Source organism: Enoplosus armatus, chromosome 20 (assembly GCF_043641665.1).
Source record: "Enoplosus armatus isolate fEnoArm2 chromosome 20, fEnoArm2.hap1, whole genome shotgun sequence".
Lineage (NCBI taxonomy): Eukaryota > Metazoa > Chordata > Actinopteri > Centrarchiformes > Enoplosidae > Enoplosus > Enoplosus armatus.
In genome coordinates, this window is record NC_092199.1 from 16957479 (window position 1) to 16975541 (window position 18063).

Sequence of the window (18063 nt, forward strand, 5' to 3'; positions counted from 1 at the left end):
GTTTAAAGTAAATGTCCTGACCCTAATAGAAATATACTTCACTGGTTTTTGGACCGTTGAGTTACAGTGTATATATTGTTAATGCAGCACACACACAGCCATATCTGGAGCATGTGCGTCCTCTATCAGGGCTCTATGGGTTTAACCTCTCACGCTAATGGATTCCGAGGTGAGACGACAGCAACTGCCCTGGGGCCCCAGACCCTCAGGGGGGCCCAAAGGCCGCAGGTTGGTTCACCGTGTGCCACTTAGTTTTATAGAAAACTACCATACCGCCATTGCCGCGCCGCTAAAGCACGTGATGAAACTGAAATGGGAGGGGTTCTTTATTGCCACATGCACAACAATCACAGTGGAGCAGTCACGGGCAATGAATATATATACATATAAAAATATCGGAATACAATATATGTAGAATAAAATATAATACAACGTAATGTAGACAGGTTATGGAAAGGTAAGAAGATGATTTAAGACAGGCAGTGCACTATGTATAAATATATATTCTGTGATGATTGCACAGCTTGTGAACAGGTAGTATATATATATATATATACTACCTGTATATATATATATATATATATATATATATATATATATATATATATATGATGTATGCAGGTATAAACGGTAGTAATAAATATGTATAAACTGAGATGTGAACAGTGACTAAGTAGTATAAAGTGAAGGGGACATCTGTCAATAAGGTGCGGTGATGACAGTGATGAGCTTGAGACTTCAAGAGTTGGACAGTGTTTCTGGCCTGAGGGATGCAGCGGTCCCTGAGCCAGTTTTGAGGCCTGGGTGGATTTGTGCTTACATACATACACGGTGCAGAGAGTTGGAGAAAACTGGGTGATCAACAGGGGCCCGCAGCATGTTTTTGCCCCTGGTAACTCCAGCCCCCGAACAGGTTACAATACCTGCGTTCACAGAACTTGAAATATAAGACGTAATCATCGCTCACGTCGGACCACAGTGACCTTGCACAATCAATTACGACTTAATGTCCTTGTTTGCTCCGCGTCTTGCCTGAGTGCCTCCCCATGCTGTGGCACGAGCGTTGCCTAAAGAACAAACAGAGGGAGCCCTCGTCGAATCCCAGAGCTAAAAGCGCGAAAAGCACACCAACAGAGGGAGAGCGAGACATACTTGAGGGGGGGGGGGGGGACTGGAAATACATAAAGCGGATAACAAATCACAAATATGATTCTAAAGAACTTGCTTGATAATTTTGGTGATTTGTTGTTACTTCACATCAAAAACCTTGGAATTGGACCGTGTCCTTTTTCTTATCCAAACTGAACCTTTCACCTGCTTGGTGTTTTGTCTACATAAACATGTCAGCGACTTTTCATGACCCCCCAACCCCTCTCCCCTAAATATAAACTACACAGACGAATAAACATGTTTGATTACAATCATTGCCCAGGCTAATAAATTATTGTTAATGGTTTTTAAATCTTTTAACTCAGCTCGTAAAACAAACAGTGTCCCTACTTTATTCATGAACGGGGTCAGGCGTGACGATGTGCTGATCAAAAGTTTAGAGTGGAAAAGTTCTATTGTGAATGTGACCATGTGAGGTTATTTAGGAGTCTTTGCCCCGTGTTTAGACTGTACTGCTGAGTGTGTGTTTGGGAGAATGTAAATGGATGATAAATCTTTGGGATGCTGGGATGACAACTCCCCCCCCCCCACCCCCCCCACCCCTTCCTCCTCTCTCTGTTTTCCTATGCCAGAGCTGATCTCTCTCTCTCCATCTCCAGCGGGGGCCTCAGCCGAAAACATGCGACTCTACAACACATGTGATTGTAACATAGCAGACAATCCGCTTGGATGTCCAGCAGTGAGGGAGACACCCGGGGGAGGGTGGACGATGTGCAGGATTAGGAGCGTCTCTCGCTTTTTCTTCGTCCAAGCCCAAGGACATATGGAGCTCTTGAAAGGGAATTAGAGGGTTGAGTCCTGTGTCACAGCCCTGTTAACCTCCTCAATGGCTGCCGCGGGAGTGTGGCTGCAATTGGAAAGCGCCTACAGCTAGTTGGTTTAGACAAAGCTGTCCGTAAGTTAGAAAGAAAACCAGCATTGATAGGAGAAAAAAAAATGGTCGGACGTGTCAAGACATTATTACGCCCTAACTACTACCGCATGATGCTGAAACGTGACCGCAGCTTACATCAGTGCAGGAAAAGTACCAGGCCGATCTGTTGTGTATATTTAGATCTTCCTCATTCCTCCGACAGTATTCACAGCGTGCTTTATATTTACTCGGACGTGAGTCAGACCAGGAAATGTGGTGTCATGACTAACCAAGTCAAGGATTGCTCTGTTTGCGTAGCCTTCCGTCTCCATCAGCTCGCTCCAGTGAAACTCGCAGGCTGCGTCTGCGCAGTACAAGTTTCTATATAAAGCCCAAAACATAAGCACGTGAAGGCAAAAAAAGAAAACGAGGCAAAGGGCATTGCGCGGCCATAGAAAGTGAACTCTTAGGAATTGTTATACTCGGTTCGCTGCGTTCCTGCTATGGCACACAAGTGTGTGCGGATGTGTACTAGCGTGGGTATGCTTTGGGTATTACACTGTTCTTTAAAAGGAGCTCTATTGAAGTGGCAAAGGAGTGGGAACAATGAGCAAGGTCAAAGTGTAGGCTTTCGGAGGACAGTCTGCTTTAAAGGCCCCGGTCAAACTAGAAAGTGCTAGAGAAGAATGTCTTTGCAAGTCGCACTGTATAAGACAGCGTTAGCTAAAACGATAGCCTCGTCCATGTTGGATTCTACTGCGTGACCAGAGGTGACAGCTACAACAGTGCAACAGTTTGTCATTTTGCCTGTCAGGGTGAAATCACACGTAAAAGTGTACCGACTTGAACTTTGCCGACTGAAATTGATGTTTATGAACGTGCTCACGGCATGAAATGCTGAAAGCAAAATGAATTTGCACGTATCATTGCGAAATCCTAAGACTTCTCTGTTCCCTCAAACAAGTGGGAATTGTCGAGATGGTTTGCAAATTGCAAATTCGCATTTCAAAGTTAAAGGTTCCCTCTGAAGTGTTCTTACTGTTATGTTTACATTCAGTGTTGGTCACTACTGCATTGTGGGTATCCTACGAATACAAAAAAAAACAACTCCATGGAGCTACTAGAGGTACCTTTTAAAGTGTAACTCTACGCTAAAGCACCGTGTGAGTTTTCTCACTGATTCAGGCCATTCAAAAAAAAAATTGCATTATGGGAAATATAGGATCCAGCTAGTTGCTGACTCTGTCATATATGCCCATATAACGTTAGGATACCTCTACCTTTTCTGCTTCAATTTTCAGCTTTTTCTTTTCACCTGTCTCTCACATGTTCCCCAACTTAATAAAAGTGCAATACTAAATTTCCGGCGCGCCCCTTTAAGTATATAAAAATTCTTTCCCAGTGGTGAAATGGTCTGTCCATTTTCCAGACATTTATTGTGTACTTTAAACTCTTTTTTTTTTTTTTTTAGTTTAGTCAACCAAGAGAATATATTTGTTTTTTATTGAATAGTGACAAAATAGAATGGCCATTAGTCAACCTAAAGTATAGATCGCAGCACCGACGTGGCTCCTGACGCTGTTATTTGGCTACGGAGCAATGCGGTGCCTGGAGCTGAGTCTGGTGTTGACCAAGGCAGGCCGGTGGACAGGATGTTCCTGAGCGTCCCTGGTCCCTCGGCCCTCACCCTCTATTTGTTTTTCTGGATGAGAGCTACAGCCCCCCCCCCTCCCCATTCTCCCACTGCCATCACTCAGCCTCAGCAAGAATGTAAACACATGGAGGATACATGCACATGTTCTATATGTACACAAATGTACAATTTGCACAACACAAGTGCAGATTTCGCGGTCCCCAGCTGTGCCTGGATGAAGGTTTGGTCTGTATACTGATGCTATTACACATGAACAGGTCGTGACCCAACTCTAGCTTTTTGTCCTGTACTGACACATATTATCTTCGTGTTCTTGCCACTTAGCCAGCTAATGCCTTTACAGCGTCTTCACTCCAGGCCGCCTCTTTACCAAGAAATGTTTGTACTCTTCACCTGAAAAATGGGCCAAAGCTCCAGCTCCCCAAACACAGCGGGGCAGGCCTGCAGGCATCAGAGGCCCAAACAGTTTACGCACCGGCACCGAAAACCTGTTTAACCTTCCGCATAGCACCTGTCCTGTCCGCTAAACACTTTCTAACCCGTTTGCAGGGGATCGTAAACATCTGCAGTGTTGTGTTTACCCAGTGCGTGTAAGAACACCCCCCCCCCCCCCATCTTAGCCAAGGACGGGCCGGCACTGAGGTGGGGTGCAGCGAGGGGATACACGCAGGCATGTTAATGTGGCTGACCTCCTTAAACTTTCACATGAAATTCACTCCCTGGATTTACAGCTATTTGTGTGGGCCGAGGGGGGGTTTATGTAACATATTCATAACAGGCTGTCAATGTGATTGGTGGGAAAACAGAAGACATTACACCAAGTATATTTCAACTTTATGAACCTTTTCACCTGCTGTTTGAAAGGTCAGTAGAACCTGACCTTTTAAAGGTAAAATCCAAACTACAATTCTGTACCGTAGAAAGAAACAGTAACCCCCCCCCCCCATAGACCAGAGTGCAATGCAGCCAGGAGATGTGGCATTTCTAACATGTTGAGAAACTACGACTATCTTCATTTCTGAGCCCATATGTCCATCCCTAATTGAAAATGATAAGTTTCTAACCCTTGTGAGGGGGGTTGTCAAAACACTTCCTGGGGAAAAAGTAGAAAAAGTAGTTCATCTAGGCAGATGAGGTAATACTTCACCTGACCGTGACCCCCTAGAATGCACTGGGCATCACAAGCACAAAGATATATACAACCGGGCGAAACGATCCGAAAGGAAGTTCCTTTCACATATTTTGCATTAGCCCTCTCCCGCACATACGCGAGCAGTCATGTGGTGCATCCCTCTGCGATTTTTTGTGGCGTTTTTGTGGATGGAGTTAACTCTGATACGTGACTTTTTTTACGGCCTTTAACATGTGTGTTCACTTGACAAGCAGCAAGCCTTACGACACGAGGACATTTAAAGCGGCACTGCTCAGTGTTTGTGTGTTAACAGTGGATCAAATGACTCGCCAATCCGCTTCGACTGAGCTGCAGGCTTTTGTGTTGTGTCTTTTTGAACCATTATGCAGGTTCCAAATGGGCACACTTGAACTCTCACATTGCCTCCTCGACAGCCTCTTCCTGAGAATCCCACCACACCAGCAGCCCCGAGGCCACGTCTACTTCAAACGGCCTCACTGCCATTTAAATCTTTTCAAATTGCACTGAGAATGTTTTGTAGTATGTATTTTCCTGCTCGAAACGCCATCTTTTGCTGTCCGTTAATTAGGCACACAACGTGGACACGTGGCCCTGTCCACAGCTGTGGATTGTCATGCTTATGGAGCCGGGGCATATTGAATTTCACCGAGTCTTTCGTACATCACAGTCAACAAATAATGGCATGGCGGGCGCACCGTGAGGTCCTGAAGCGCAATAATATTCTATATATTCTCTCTGCAATGGATTCTGTCACATCCGTACGCCAGGGGCGTTTGAAAGCGATATCGCCATCTATTAAAAAACGCGTGAGGCATCACTGAGGTCTCTTCCTTCAGCTCAAAAGGGAGTCTCTTCATTTCACCTGCCTCCTCGTATTGCGCGTCGCTTTTGTCTTCTGATAATGTTTGCCTTTTCCCTCATTTCTCTGGCAATCATGAGGATTTAATGCGGAGGTCGAGATATTTCACACAGTGGATATCAGCTGCTCAACTGAATCGAGGGAGAAATGTATTTATAGGCTCTTAGCGTGCGATCCGACTCCCCATAAATGCGCCGCACTTGATATGAAATGACAAAATATCATTTCTCATACAGCCTGGAATGCAGCGAAAGCTGTCTATTTGCAGATCATATAAGCTGGCAAAATATGAATCAGTCTTATGCTCCTCTCCCTACAGGAAGGACATGGAAGGAAACTTGACTTCAGCCCTGAGCTTTTGTTTTAATTCACTGCCAGTATGTTTGAATGTGACAAACGCAGGTTATTACAGTCTTAATAATGCCTATAATAAGGGCATCTGGCCAAACTAGCTGCCCTTTTTACAACACTGCCACTGATTAGGTCTGCTGTTATGACACCGTAGATCCATGTAGATGCCGTTGTTGAGCTGACTTACATCACCGGTTTGAGCTTCCGTTTGGTGGCAAGTGGTCGGCTTTCTCTATGGACGTACAGCACTATGCATACATCCAAAAAGAATGGTGGTTTAATTGCATGTTTAAACAAGCAGTAGCGCATTAGCCGCTATTTGCTTTTCGCTGCTAGCCCATGTTTTTATTTGAAATGTGTTTTTCCTCTGTAGTAAATTCGCCGTAACTTAAAGCTGCATGAATCAAAACACTGAATTAAATGGCTATGTGTGCTGTGAAGTGTACAAATATTACCCAACTCAGCGTCTTTCTATTGAGCTTTTATGCCTCTTTTGGCTACTTCTTTTGGTTTTCCGCCTAGCAAACTCTGGCTAGCTATTTTTTACTAGTTTTCCAGCTAAAAAAAACTTAACTCTCATCGATCTGGTTTCACAGCTGGTTTCAGTGAGAAAAAAGAAATCCTGTTTGATACTGTAAGATACCTGCCCAGCATCAAAGGCAGACGGGCAACGTTAGCAACGAGCCGGTAAACGTAGCAGAGCTATTAGCGAGCTAATGAGGAGTTAAGGAGGAGTGGTTATTGGACTTTCATCGGGGGTCAAGAAACGTGACTCCAAATAAATGCTAATGTAAATGCTCTGCATCTCTCCATGGAGCTTTTATGCCTCTTTTAGCTAATTCTTTTGGTTTTCTGTCTAGCGAACTCTGGCTGGCTAGTTTCCCTGGTTTTCCAGCTAAAAAGAACTTTCATTAATTTGGTTTCAGTGAAAAAAAAAGAGACACCTGCCCAGCATCAAAGGCAGACGGGCAAAGTTAGCAACGAGCCGGTGAACATAGCAGAGCTATTAGCGAGCTAATGAGGAGCTCCAAAACAGCGCTAAAGGAGGAGTTATTATTGGACTTTCATCAGGGGTCAAGAAACACGACTCCAAATAAATGCTAATGTATATGCTAATGTTGCTCTGTGTCTGCCGGCTGTGTAGATGGTGGGGAATTGTTAGCCAGCACGTTAGCCGAAACAACTTCTGTGCCAGATCTTGTTTTTAAGCTTGTTCCACTTCCTCCAACCACCCAAAATAAATCAATTGATGCAGCTTTAATAACTGATGAATGAAACAGCTAGTTTAATTGTGGCCGTAAAATTCACTTTTTCTTTTAGGGTTATTGGTTAGAATAAAAAAAAAGAAAAAAAAAGAAAAAGAAAATGTTTCATTCCTTGCTAACAAACTTGTAGATTTAAAAGATTTGCCTGAAACAGGTAGTGATACATGTGTCACGCGGGGGCCTGAGGCTTGCGCAGGCAACTTTGGCTCCCTGCTCTCCCATTTGCTTGCTGGTGTGTTTGGCTTCAATGCTGTTAGTTTACACTAGATCCCCATTAGTGTCAGATATCCTGGGTGATGCCCAGTTACTGTGTGAGATAGCTAAACAGAGGGGAGGGATCAGTGCCTCCCCTCTGTGTCTACAGTATAAGTGGTGTTTGCGTGTATTAGGATTTTTAATGTATGTGCTCATAAGGGCTGTTGGTACATTACATCCAGCCAGTGTGCCCATTTGCTCCCGTGTGATCAGTTTTCCTGGACAACAAAGTTAGTCCAGTTATGCAGCCGGCTCTCCCTGGGGGACGGGGCGGGAGAGGCGATCAGTCGGTGAGGATCCACAGGCGCTCTCAGTTGCGCTGCATCTATAGGGAGACAGATCCACCTCCTCCACAGAGAGGTCTTGGAACTGCGGCCGAGGACTTCTTCAGCTAGGAAATCCATCATTAGGAGGCAACTTCTTGGACCATAAAGTAGCTTGGATTCTTTAATTGTTGGGAAAGATCAAGATTTTGAGGAAAATTAGGTAAACCAGGGAATAACAGCGTCACAAAGTGGAGAAGAACACTTTCTGTTCTTCCACATCCACCTCCAAATCCATCCAGCAGATTCTGAAAAAAACTTTCTGGAGCTACCTGCGTGGAGGTCAAGTGGAAATCGCCTGGACCTGGTGTTGGCGAGGCGAGAGGAGTGGACGTAGGGAGATTAAAAAAAAAAACGAGGATGAGCTAGGGGGCCTTGGGAGTGCAGGGGTGAGGCATGAGGTGGCGAAGCAGCTGAGCAACCAGAAACCACCGGCTTTCAAAGTAAACACGCAGCACCATGCCAACCCGGCTGCCAACCTGGCACGAGAGGACCCGGACACACACAGCAGGACACACACGCCTGCTCTTACTCTCCTTCGTTATCCTCAACCAGCAGGTAAATTCACACTTGCATGCACACACACACACACACATTAGGCCTCACAATCAATTACATTCAAGTCTTAGCATTACTTAACTTAGGAAGTTATGCCACATGGCCCTTATACGTCCCTACATCTTTAACATTTAATTCTAATTAAATTCTCGATCTGATTTGGTGTATGAGGCAATATAACACGGTGTGTTTCTCATGAAACACAACAAAGACCCTGCCGACAGTCGACTGCGGCAAACATACAGCACGTTGCGCCTCCTTTTTTTCTTTTCTTTTTTTAAATCTTAAATTAGTCTTTTTTTCACAAAGTTTGGGCTACAGGAGGTCCCTCTGCTCATATGCATGTTCAGCAGTATCTTCTTCTGAAATCATTGCCTGGAAATCGGAGTTTAGTGACATGCTTGAAAAAAAGACAACAACTTTGGTATCTGTTTTGGAAATCAAATGAGAGGGACGTCTTTCTCAAGGGATGAAAGGAAGAAAACAAAAAACAAAACAAAAAAAAGCAGCAACACTTAAAATATGAGACAAATAACATCAAAGAGCACTTATAAGTTTTGTGCAAATTCACTTTCATCTCCAGCGTTATAATGCAGGGAATTGTCAGGGGGGTTACGTCCGCCGTGGCTGGATTTGAAACAGGTTTAGGTCTCACGGGAGACAAACACAGAAGATGGGGGTTGACAGCAGCTCTTGTCTTCCCTTCAACCTGTGATGCCCCCCTGGACAGGGTCTTGAATTAAAACATCCTCTGTCGGCCCGGCTCACGTGGCGCAATCTCTGCAGCACAGGTGGCAGATGAGCCACCAGGCAGCGAAGAGGTCAGCCGCCTCCTCACTGGGGTGTGAAGACTGGGACTGTTGGGCCGAGATAAGAGGGCCGCTGTCCTCGGCCCCGACACTGAATTATGACTGACAGGAGACGGCAGCTGTGGTCTGCAAAATGAAGAAAGTAGCATAATTCATGGCCGAGCGTTAATTAATATGATAGCTGTCAAATACAATAACCTGTAGTCAGGGACACACCCACAGACTGTTCCCATCACTGAAACATCAAGAATAAACAGCCAAGCCTTTTCACATTGCTGCAGGTGTGACACTAATGCAGAAAGACACGTTGATAAATTGCCTCTATTAATTACAGATTATACTCAGATGAAAGTGCCCCCCCACCCCCCGGTAAGTGAGGGTGGTCCTTATGAAAATGAAATACTCCCACCAAGTGGGCAAATACAAATACTGCAACACCCACTGCTCCCCACATCCACTCAGAGGCTGCAGATTGAGTGCGTGAGGGTTATATTAAAAAAACATTATCATTCATTTCATGAAATCAATCATTGGAAGTCATTGAATCAATATCGTATAGAAGAAGAATGTCATTAAGTTTACTGCGTTTGTTTGGGAACGTTGTTAACTTCCCAGCATGCACTGTACTGGGGTACTCAAGTCCCCTTTCTCTCAACGGAGTGTCTTTTCATACGTGCGTCCCAAATGACTCCCATGAATCTAAATGGTACACCCCATAGTCTTTCCTCTGCCACGACTTACAGATAATCATTAGGCAGGGGGTGAAGCCTAATTAGCAATTCTGGATAATACATCCAAACTGCCACCGATTAAACCGAGTTCCTTAAGTTCCGTTGAGTTCGCTCAGTGAGTTTCACATGAGAGCAACTAATGAAATCACTGCTAATTCAGTAAAGGCCAACTATTGTAGCCGTGCTGTTCAATATTTTCATGTAAATGACGAATCAAATTACTATGTGCAAAGGAGTCGCTTTCAGTGATGGATCCACGGGGAATTATCACCCAACTCTGCAGCCCCCCCCCCCCCTCGGCTCGACACAGCACTGTAGCATCTTACAGCTCGTTATCAGTACAGTTAAAGCTTTTACAGCCCATGACTTTACGGTGGTCTTGCCACTCTAATGAACCACTGTAGACGTCCTGTGACTTAAGGCCGCACTAACCAAAATGTTTCTATTAATATTGAACCAAATTGCTGCACGTAACTGCAAACTGGATGGCTCGTAGTGATGAACCCACAGAGAATTATCACCCCGCTCTGCAGCTCGATTGAACTTCTTATCCTCTTTTTACCTCACCTTTTTAATTGTTGGGCTTGCAAACTCCTCTCTTATTTTTACAACAGAGTTAAAAGGAGAGTGAATATTGGACTGACATTTGGGGGGGGGGGGGGCAGAGACGTAATGTCAAATAAATGCAAATGTTGCTCTGTGTCTGCTGGGTGTAAAAATAGGCAACTTTCACTTTCACTGTGTTTCCACTGCCCCCATGTGGCCAAAACATTATTAATGCAGCTTTAAAGCAGCCTCTCACATTTAGCAACTATAGCAATTATAATCAGAAATACTTTATTGATCCCCGGGGGGGGGGGATTAGACAGAACGAAAGTAATTCCAAGGTGAAAAAAAGTACCAGAACTCTCTCTACCAGCATGCCTGGAGAGGGCGCAACTTCAAAAAGTTAGTAGTTAAAATACGACAGTTATGATAAAGGAATAAAGGAAAAAATAAGAAAACAAACAGGAGCGACTGCAGCAGGCTGAAAGCACGGTCGGCGCGTGCGCACAATTGGTCACAACTGGGCTGTATTCCAAAGTGCTACACATTCATCTTTTGGGGAGGGGGTGGAAAATGCAATGATTTATCAAACAATCGCTGTTTTGTAGTACATGCTGTACACACTTAAGTGTAACTCTTCAGATTATTCAAATAATAGCTTTTCCCTCACTTTTTTCAAAAATCAACATGCAGGCAACAGGCTCAGTCCTTGAAAGTCTGATAGCTCAGCGGACCGAATACTGGGAGAACTGCAACAGAACTCTGGCAACAAGCGCGCTCTCAGAAACAGGTGGGCCTCCTGTCAAGTCTTCTAATGTCAATGATCTTGATTGCTATTGCCTTTCGTTGAATCCCGATTACTCTTGTCTTCCAGGGATCTACTGTAAAGGAACGTTTGACATGTTTGTGTGTTGGCCCCATTCACCTCCCGGGAATGTGTCGGTCCCCTGTCCCTCTTACTTACCGTGGATCAGCGAGGGTAATGTCATGTTTCGACCGCTTCAATTCAAACATATGAGGTCACAAATGAAAAATAGCTTTTGCCATATTACATTAACTGCCCCTTTGTACTATTTTTGACTGTCTTTGTCAATTCATTCATTTCAAGTGAATCAATCACTGAGTGGCTCACGAGACAGACATTTCATTTCGCAGTAACACTTCAAATGTGAAGCAGGAGTTATGCCATTGGCCATGCCTGCTGCAACCACTGAGAGGACGTCAGTCTAATCTGCCGTGTCTGATCAGTTTTTAAGCCACGCTAGGCTCTAGGGATGGCAATGTCGGTCAGTTTTGCAGGTATTTGGTCATGAACCAAAGTATTGGACACGTTTAAAAAAGCAAGTGGACCAACCAGCTAACAGCATTCCCACCAGCTTCGGCTGCACTTTGTGTTTAGTGCTAATTGTCAAATGTTAGCATGCTAACGCTTAAACCAAGATGGAGAACATCCTGCTAAACATCCGCATGTTAGCATACTGGCGTTAGCATTTAGCTCAGTGCTTTGCGGTGCTCGAAGCGTTGCCTCACAGAGCTGCTGGCTTGGCTGAATGAAGTCACTTCCAAATGGTAGTGATTGGCAAATTATGTGAAATGATTGTAGTAAACGTGCACTGCGCTGGCCATCCTACCAAGAGATAGAAACACAGGAAACAAAAAAAGAATCTAACAAAGTTGAGTCCAAGCCTTCCAACATCATTTAATATCACAATGAAGTTTTGATCAAGTGACCGTACCCATCCGACTTGGGATTCAGCTGCATAAAAATGTAAAGAGGACAGAAAGACTTCCCAGGGTAAAACGATTAACTGCCCAGTCGGTCAGCCTCTCCTCGGACTGCACTGACAGGAGACACCATGCATATCAATGTGTCCTTCCATTGCCAGCAGACGGCTCCAGGAGGGCACACCGAGAATGCTTAGAAAATGGGAGATGGCGACAGAGGGAGAATTCCTCCGACCCCTGGAGAGATGATTCGGAATGTAAGGAGGACCATTACTTCAAAGACAAGGTGAGGAGGAGAGTGTTTCTGATTCTGACAGTTTCTGCCCTTAGTCATTCTACAGAAACCATCAGGGGCTGACGACTGTCCCTAGAATGTCTCCCTTTATTAGAAATGTCTGAAGAGGTGTCGTGTTCTCTCCATCAACTTCCTTGTCTGTGTGTGTCCAGGAGGACGAAATGCTTCGCCAGACAGCCCTCAGGCTCATCTCTGTCATTGGCTATTCCCTGTCCCTGTCCTCTCTCACACTGGCCACCCTCCTGATGGGCATGCTGAGGTCAGTGGTCGGGGGGGTAGAGGAGTTTCTGAGGGTCATGCAGACAAAATTGTGCATTTTGTTCTATTGTGTGGTAGTGAGGGCCAACCACCGCCAACCATGTTGTCGCACCTCATTGGTCTGGAGAGCAAATGCCCAGCCACAAACTGCACTAAGAACACCCATATCGGGTCAAACATTGTCTAAACCACGGGTAAAACCGAAAATGAGAGCACCCAAGAGATGTTTACATCAGGCAGTTCCATTTTACTGTTCGCCATTTTCTTTTGCCAGATACATTTTGGCTAACTTGGGGATGGCACGCTGCATTCCCAGATACCAGCAATTAACCTGGGGAGAACAATATTAATAACGAAAACAAAGAAATTAAGACACAGGTTCTGTTTTATATTGGCAATTCAAAAAGGTACCCTGTAGTAACAAAGTTCTGTTTACTTTCAGTGTTTCTCACCAAAACGCATTGTGTGTATCCTTGAGGTCTCTTGACCGCTCCATAGTGCTGCCAGTGGTCAAAAAACTTCACACGGTACCTTTTAATAGTTATAAAATCATATATTTCAGCCTGTAAAATGGGGCAAAATGTGTTGCTAATTTAAAAATGACTGAAGCAGCCAATTAAGTAAAGTCTTGTGTTCAACAAAACAAAATTCCTACATCTGTTTGTACGTCTTCGTTTCATTTTTAGTGTATGTTTTACAGATGCGTGTCATTAGGAGACGTTCAAACTTGCAGCACTGGATGAGGATGAGACGGCGATTTGTCCTTCACTTTGGCCTCCCCTTGTCGTGATGCAGCTTCTATTAGTCACTCCGATAGACAATCAATAAGGCGTGGGGGCAGATTTACTAGCTTTAACTGTACTGATGATGCACTTGGTTTCGCAGTGCTGGAGACGTTTACAAGACTATGAGGACGGTCGATCATTACAAATGACATTATAAACACCGGGAAGCATTTACATGTGGTTGCATGTAGCTCGATCGTTTATCAGTCCCTCTTATGTCATGCCCTCATTAATGCTGAGACAGTTGCACGGGACGTATGGATCAATGCCTTCCCGTATCTGCTTACCAGGAAGCTCCACTGCACCAGGAACTACATCCACATGAACCTGTTTGTGTCATTCATCCTGCGAGCCGTGGCTGTCATCTCGAAGGAAATCATATTATACATCATGTATTCCGACCTACCCAAGGACGACCCTGGATGGAACTCCTACTCAAGCTCAGCGGTATAAAGAAAAATCACACAACAGCAGATACTTGGCCTTTTCTGATTCTGTTGTAGCTGTAGCCAAGGGAACGGTTTGCAACACTAACTTTTTCTTCTTTTTTTTTCCCCCTCAACAGGTAGCGTTGATGTGCAAATTCTCCAAAGTGTGCATGGAATACTTTGTGGCCTGTAACTACTTCTGGCTCTTGGTGGAGGCCATCTTCCTCCACACGCTGCTCTTCACAGCCGTGCTGACCAAGAGGCGCCTGCTGAAGAAATACATGCTGCTGGGATGGGGTAAACTGGGAATGAGTTGTTTTGTGGGTGTAAGGAAGGACGAAGGCTTTCACGGTGTATTTCTATAGTCATTGAAGTTGTTGATTAGGGTCATTGCAGTCATACATATTGGGTCGGTTTGGTGTTTAATGATGAGGGCTTCACTCCCACATCCCCACACACAGCCGAATGACGTATTATTCCTATACCCTAAGTAAAAAGTATTTAAGTCTGATATTAAAGGATAAGTGATACTATGTGTTTCTTCTTATCAAAAAAATGAAAAGAAAAGACGAAGAGATCCTGCTAACAAGTATCATAATGTACTGTTTCCCCCTGTTTGAGTTTCGTTGGCTAAAAACTACAGTCAGCAGCTGTTATAGGAAATTACTGAGCCTTTAATTAAAAGGCATATTTGTGAGCTTGGCTTGGAGCTGAAAGCCACAGACGGGAAGTCATAAAGGTCTGAGAGACAAACTAACGCATTGTTGGTTTTGGTCCTTTCGCGGGATTTGTCGAAAACAAGACAAAGATAGAACACGATGGATACGTTTCAATGACCAGCAAGCACAAACGTTGTGAAATTAATTCACTTTTCTTTTTTTTTTCAGTCCGCACAGTTGTCCATGTGTTTACTTCTCTGATCTGTCAAATTAAAGTACATACAAATGTTGCTTATTTTCAACGTTAGGGCCCCCTAGTGGTAGCATAAAAAAAACTATGGCAGACAGCAATGTATTCTGAGCCCTCCACGCCACCAAGAAGCCCAGGTACACTGAGATCAAATGGCTAATTCATCCGTAAGAATGATCCATTGATGGTTGCATCGTATGCTTTCAGGAACTCCCGTCTTGTTTGTGACGCCATGGACGGTGGTCAAGATTGTATATGAAAACACAGAGTGAGTGTTTCATGACACGCATCAGTTAAATGAAGTAAAATGTTCTCTGTGACTTGACTTTTCAAACTTCTTTTCATTCCTCAGGTGCTGGTCAATTGTGAACAGAAGGTTCTGGTGGATAATAAGGGGCCCGATTACTTTATCAGTGCTGGTAAGTGGAAGTTTCGGGGCCAGTCCCTGAAAACCTTTCCAAGAACCACCGTGTTCATTTCACTCGGATTTCATGCTGCGTTTAACGGTTTCCGTCTTGTGAGGGCATGTGATGTTGAAGCTGCAGTCACAAGCATGACTGATGACTAATTTCTCGGTGACAGAAGCATTCTCCGACGCAGCCGTTTTCATGTAAATTATCGTCCTGTCAGCTTCTGAAATCACCTGATTTTTTGTGCCTGATGCGTCGCCCTCGGCCTTGTGTGTTGCAGGTCATTTTCTTCATATTCATCAAGATCCTGATGCTGCTGCTGTCCAAGCTGAAAGCGGATCAGGTGAAATTTACCGACTACAGATACAGGTACCTTCCCCCTGCCTTGACTCGCCAATGTAGCTGCTTCCAAATCCAAATGTCGGGGGAATGTGTTTGACCTTGAGAGCTGTTTCCTAAGTGGCGTCTTTAAACAGTACAGTAGGTTCCTGGTTTAACATTTAAATGTTAATCGCTCCCATATACTGCAGATATCCAAATGTCACCCCCATAAGCTCTGGCCTAAAATGTCACCACGGGAGGGAAGCTCATGCATACATTTACAGAGCTCTCTTTTCTCCTCTGTTTTCTCCTTTGCTCTTTGAATCATGTGTCCCAACAGACTGTAATTATGCACCACTATATGTTTTTTTTGTTTGTTTATGCCCTTCAGCTTGGCCAGAGCAACGCTGGTACTGATTCCTCTGCTGGGAATCCACGAAGTGGTCTTCACTGTGCTGATAGATGAATGCGTGGAGGGCAGCAGTCGCTACGCCAGGAACTTCATCAACCTCACCCTCAGCTCGTTTCAGGTAACGCCTGTAAAAGTTCGTAGCACACCTTATGAGGAGGGGTCGTTTTGTTCTAAATCCACATTCACCTTGATTTGTAACCTTTTTCAGGGATTCTTGGTTGCTGTGCTGTACTGTTTTGCTAACGGAGAGGTACGTTCCTTCTTCTGTATGTACTGTGGATGGAATGTTGTAGAATCATAATTGTGTACACTATGAATTGGAAGCTTCAGAACAAGGTGAAGAAGGCATTTCTTGTTGGTTCGGGACCTTAAAGCTGCACCAATTCGTATTCTCTTACATTAACAATGGCTCAAAGGACTGTCTAATGTGAAGCTGTCATTCATAGCAACAAATCCACAGAGAATTATCATCCAACTCTGCAGTACCCCTCAGCTCTACTGAGCTTTTTAGCCTCTTTTAGCTCATTGTTCTGGTTTCGGCCCCACGAATTTTGCTCATTTTTAACCTCATTTGTTTTTGGCAAGAATATTCATACAGGCCAACTGTACGCTGCCCAGCCCCAAATGGCAAACAGACAGAGTTAGCAACTAGCTAGTGAACATAGTGGAGTATTTAGCAGCTAGAGAGCCAGATCTTTTTTCTCAGGAGTTGCTGGAGACCCAAAGCACCCAGCAGCTGTTTCTAAAACAGAACTAAAAGACGAGTGACTATTAAACAAATTTGTCAGGTTGCCTGAAACGCCACTCCCAGTACCAAACGCCGTTAAGCAGCTAGATGTTTAAGCCAGCGAGATAAGTCAAGAGTTAGAGACCAAAACAGAGATAAAAGTAGAGGGAATATTGGAATACATTCAGTAGCTGACCATGTTGTCCAGATGTGACATGACATTTCTTTTCTTTATTCTGGCATTTAGGTCCAAGCTGAGCTGAAGAAGCGCTGGCAGCTTTTCCTGTTCACCAACCACTTCCAGTTTGGCAGCTGTTTCCGGGGTGTGCCCCTCAAGCACCTGTGGAAGTGCACTCGAGGGCACCGCCCGCAGGGCTCTCGGCAGAGCGACTCATACGACGAAGGCGGCACCTCCACCATGCACCCGCACCTGCTTCAGGTGGCTGTACACGGAGGAGGCGGGGGGCTTAGACTGGGAGAGGTTAAAGGTCAGGGGCTGAAGGGCTGCGACGCAACAGGGCTTGACTTTCTCACCAGGAAGAGCCTGTCCAGTAGTGATGGAGAGATAACACTCGGGGAGACCATGGAGGAAATTCTGGAGGAGAGCGAGTTCTGATCCACTTTAGCTTATTGGTACTTTTATCACCTAACATGGATTGGGGCACCTACCGTCAAACACCTGGAGAAGACTCAAATAGTAATTAGAAAACGCATTCTTCCATGCTGGACTACCAACCGGGCTAAAGGTGGCAACTGGCCCCAGGTGCCCCAAAAGCCCCAGGTTTACATTGCGATGGTTTGTGGCAATTTGACTGATTGGGTCTTGTGGCCCTGTCCTGTAGATGGGCCCTGTGTTGAACTCTAGACCTTCCATTCTTTTATATTGTGCTCAAAGGGTGTATATTCCCAAATAAATCCACTTCAAACTAGTTTACATACAGACAACCTAAAGGGCTGGTTACACCAGAAAGTCCTTGCGAAATAGGCAGCGATACAGACTTGGCGACTACTCACAGGGCCAGTTGGTGAGCCGAGGGCTAACACACAAACAAGCTGTTTACTGCCCCTTGGCATTTTCTTCTTAGAATTGACCATTTGATTCAAGGGAAATTTCCTAGTATGCTAGCTTGCCAACCATCAGCTAGCAAGCTCGTTAGCTTGGCTGCTAGTGGGACGATGTCACTCTGTTAGCATTACAGAGAAAGGCAGTTTGATTAAATGGGAAGACAGGTGTTGAAAAATGGCCTGCGACTATAAATGCACTGT

The 18063-nt window shown here is 44.7% G+C and overlaps 1 protein-coding gene across 1 annotated transcript; it reads left to right on the forward strand.

The window, feature by feature from the left end:
• Positions 1-8342: 8342 nt before the first annotated feature.
• LOC139303427 (glucagon-like peptide 2 receptor) lies at positions 8343-17413 on the forward strand. The gene is made up of 13 exons (XM_070927246.1): positions 8343-8441; positions 11221-11317; positions 11402-11506; positions 12417-12538; positions 12700-12806; positions 13881-14037; positions 14156-14315; positions 15135-15195; positions 15280-15346; positions 15618-15706; positions 16050-16188; positions 16279-16320; positions 17045-17413. Exons 1-13 carry the CDS (start codon positions 8343-8345, stop codon positions 17411-17413), a joined length of 1614 nt encoding a protein of 537 aa, XP_070783347.1.
• Positions 17414-18063: the final 650 nt, after the last annotated feature.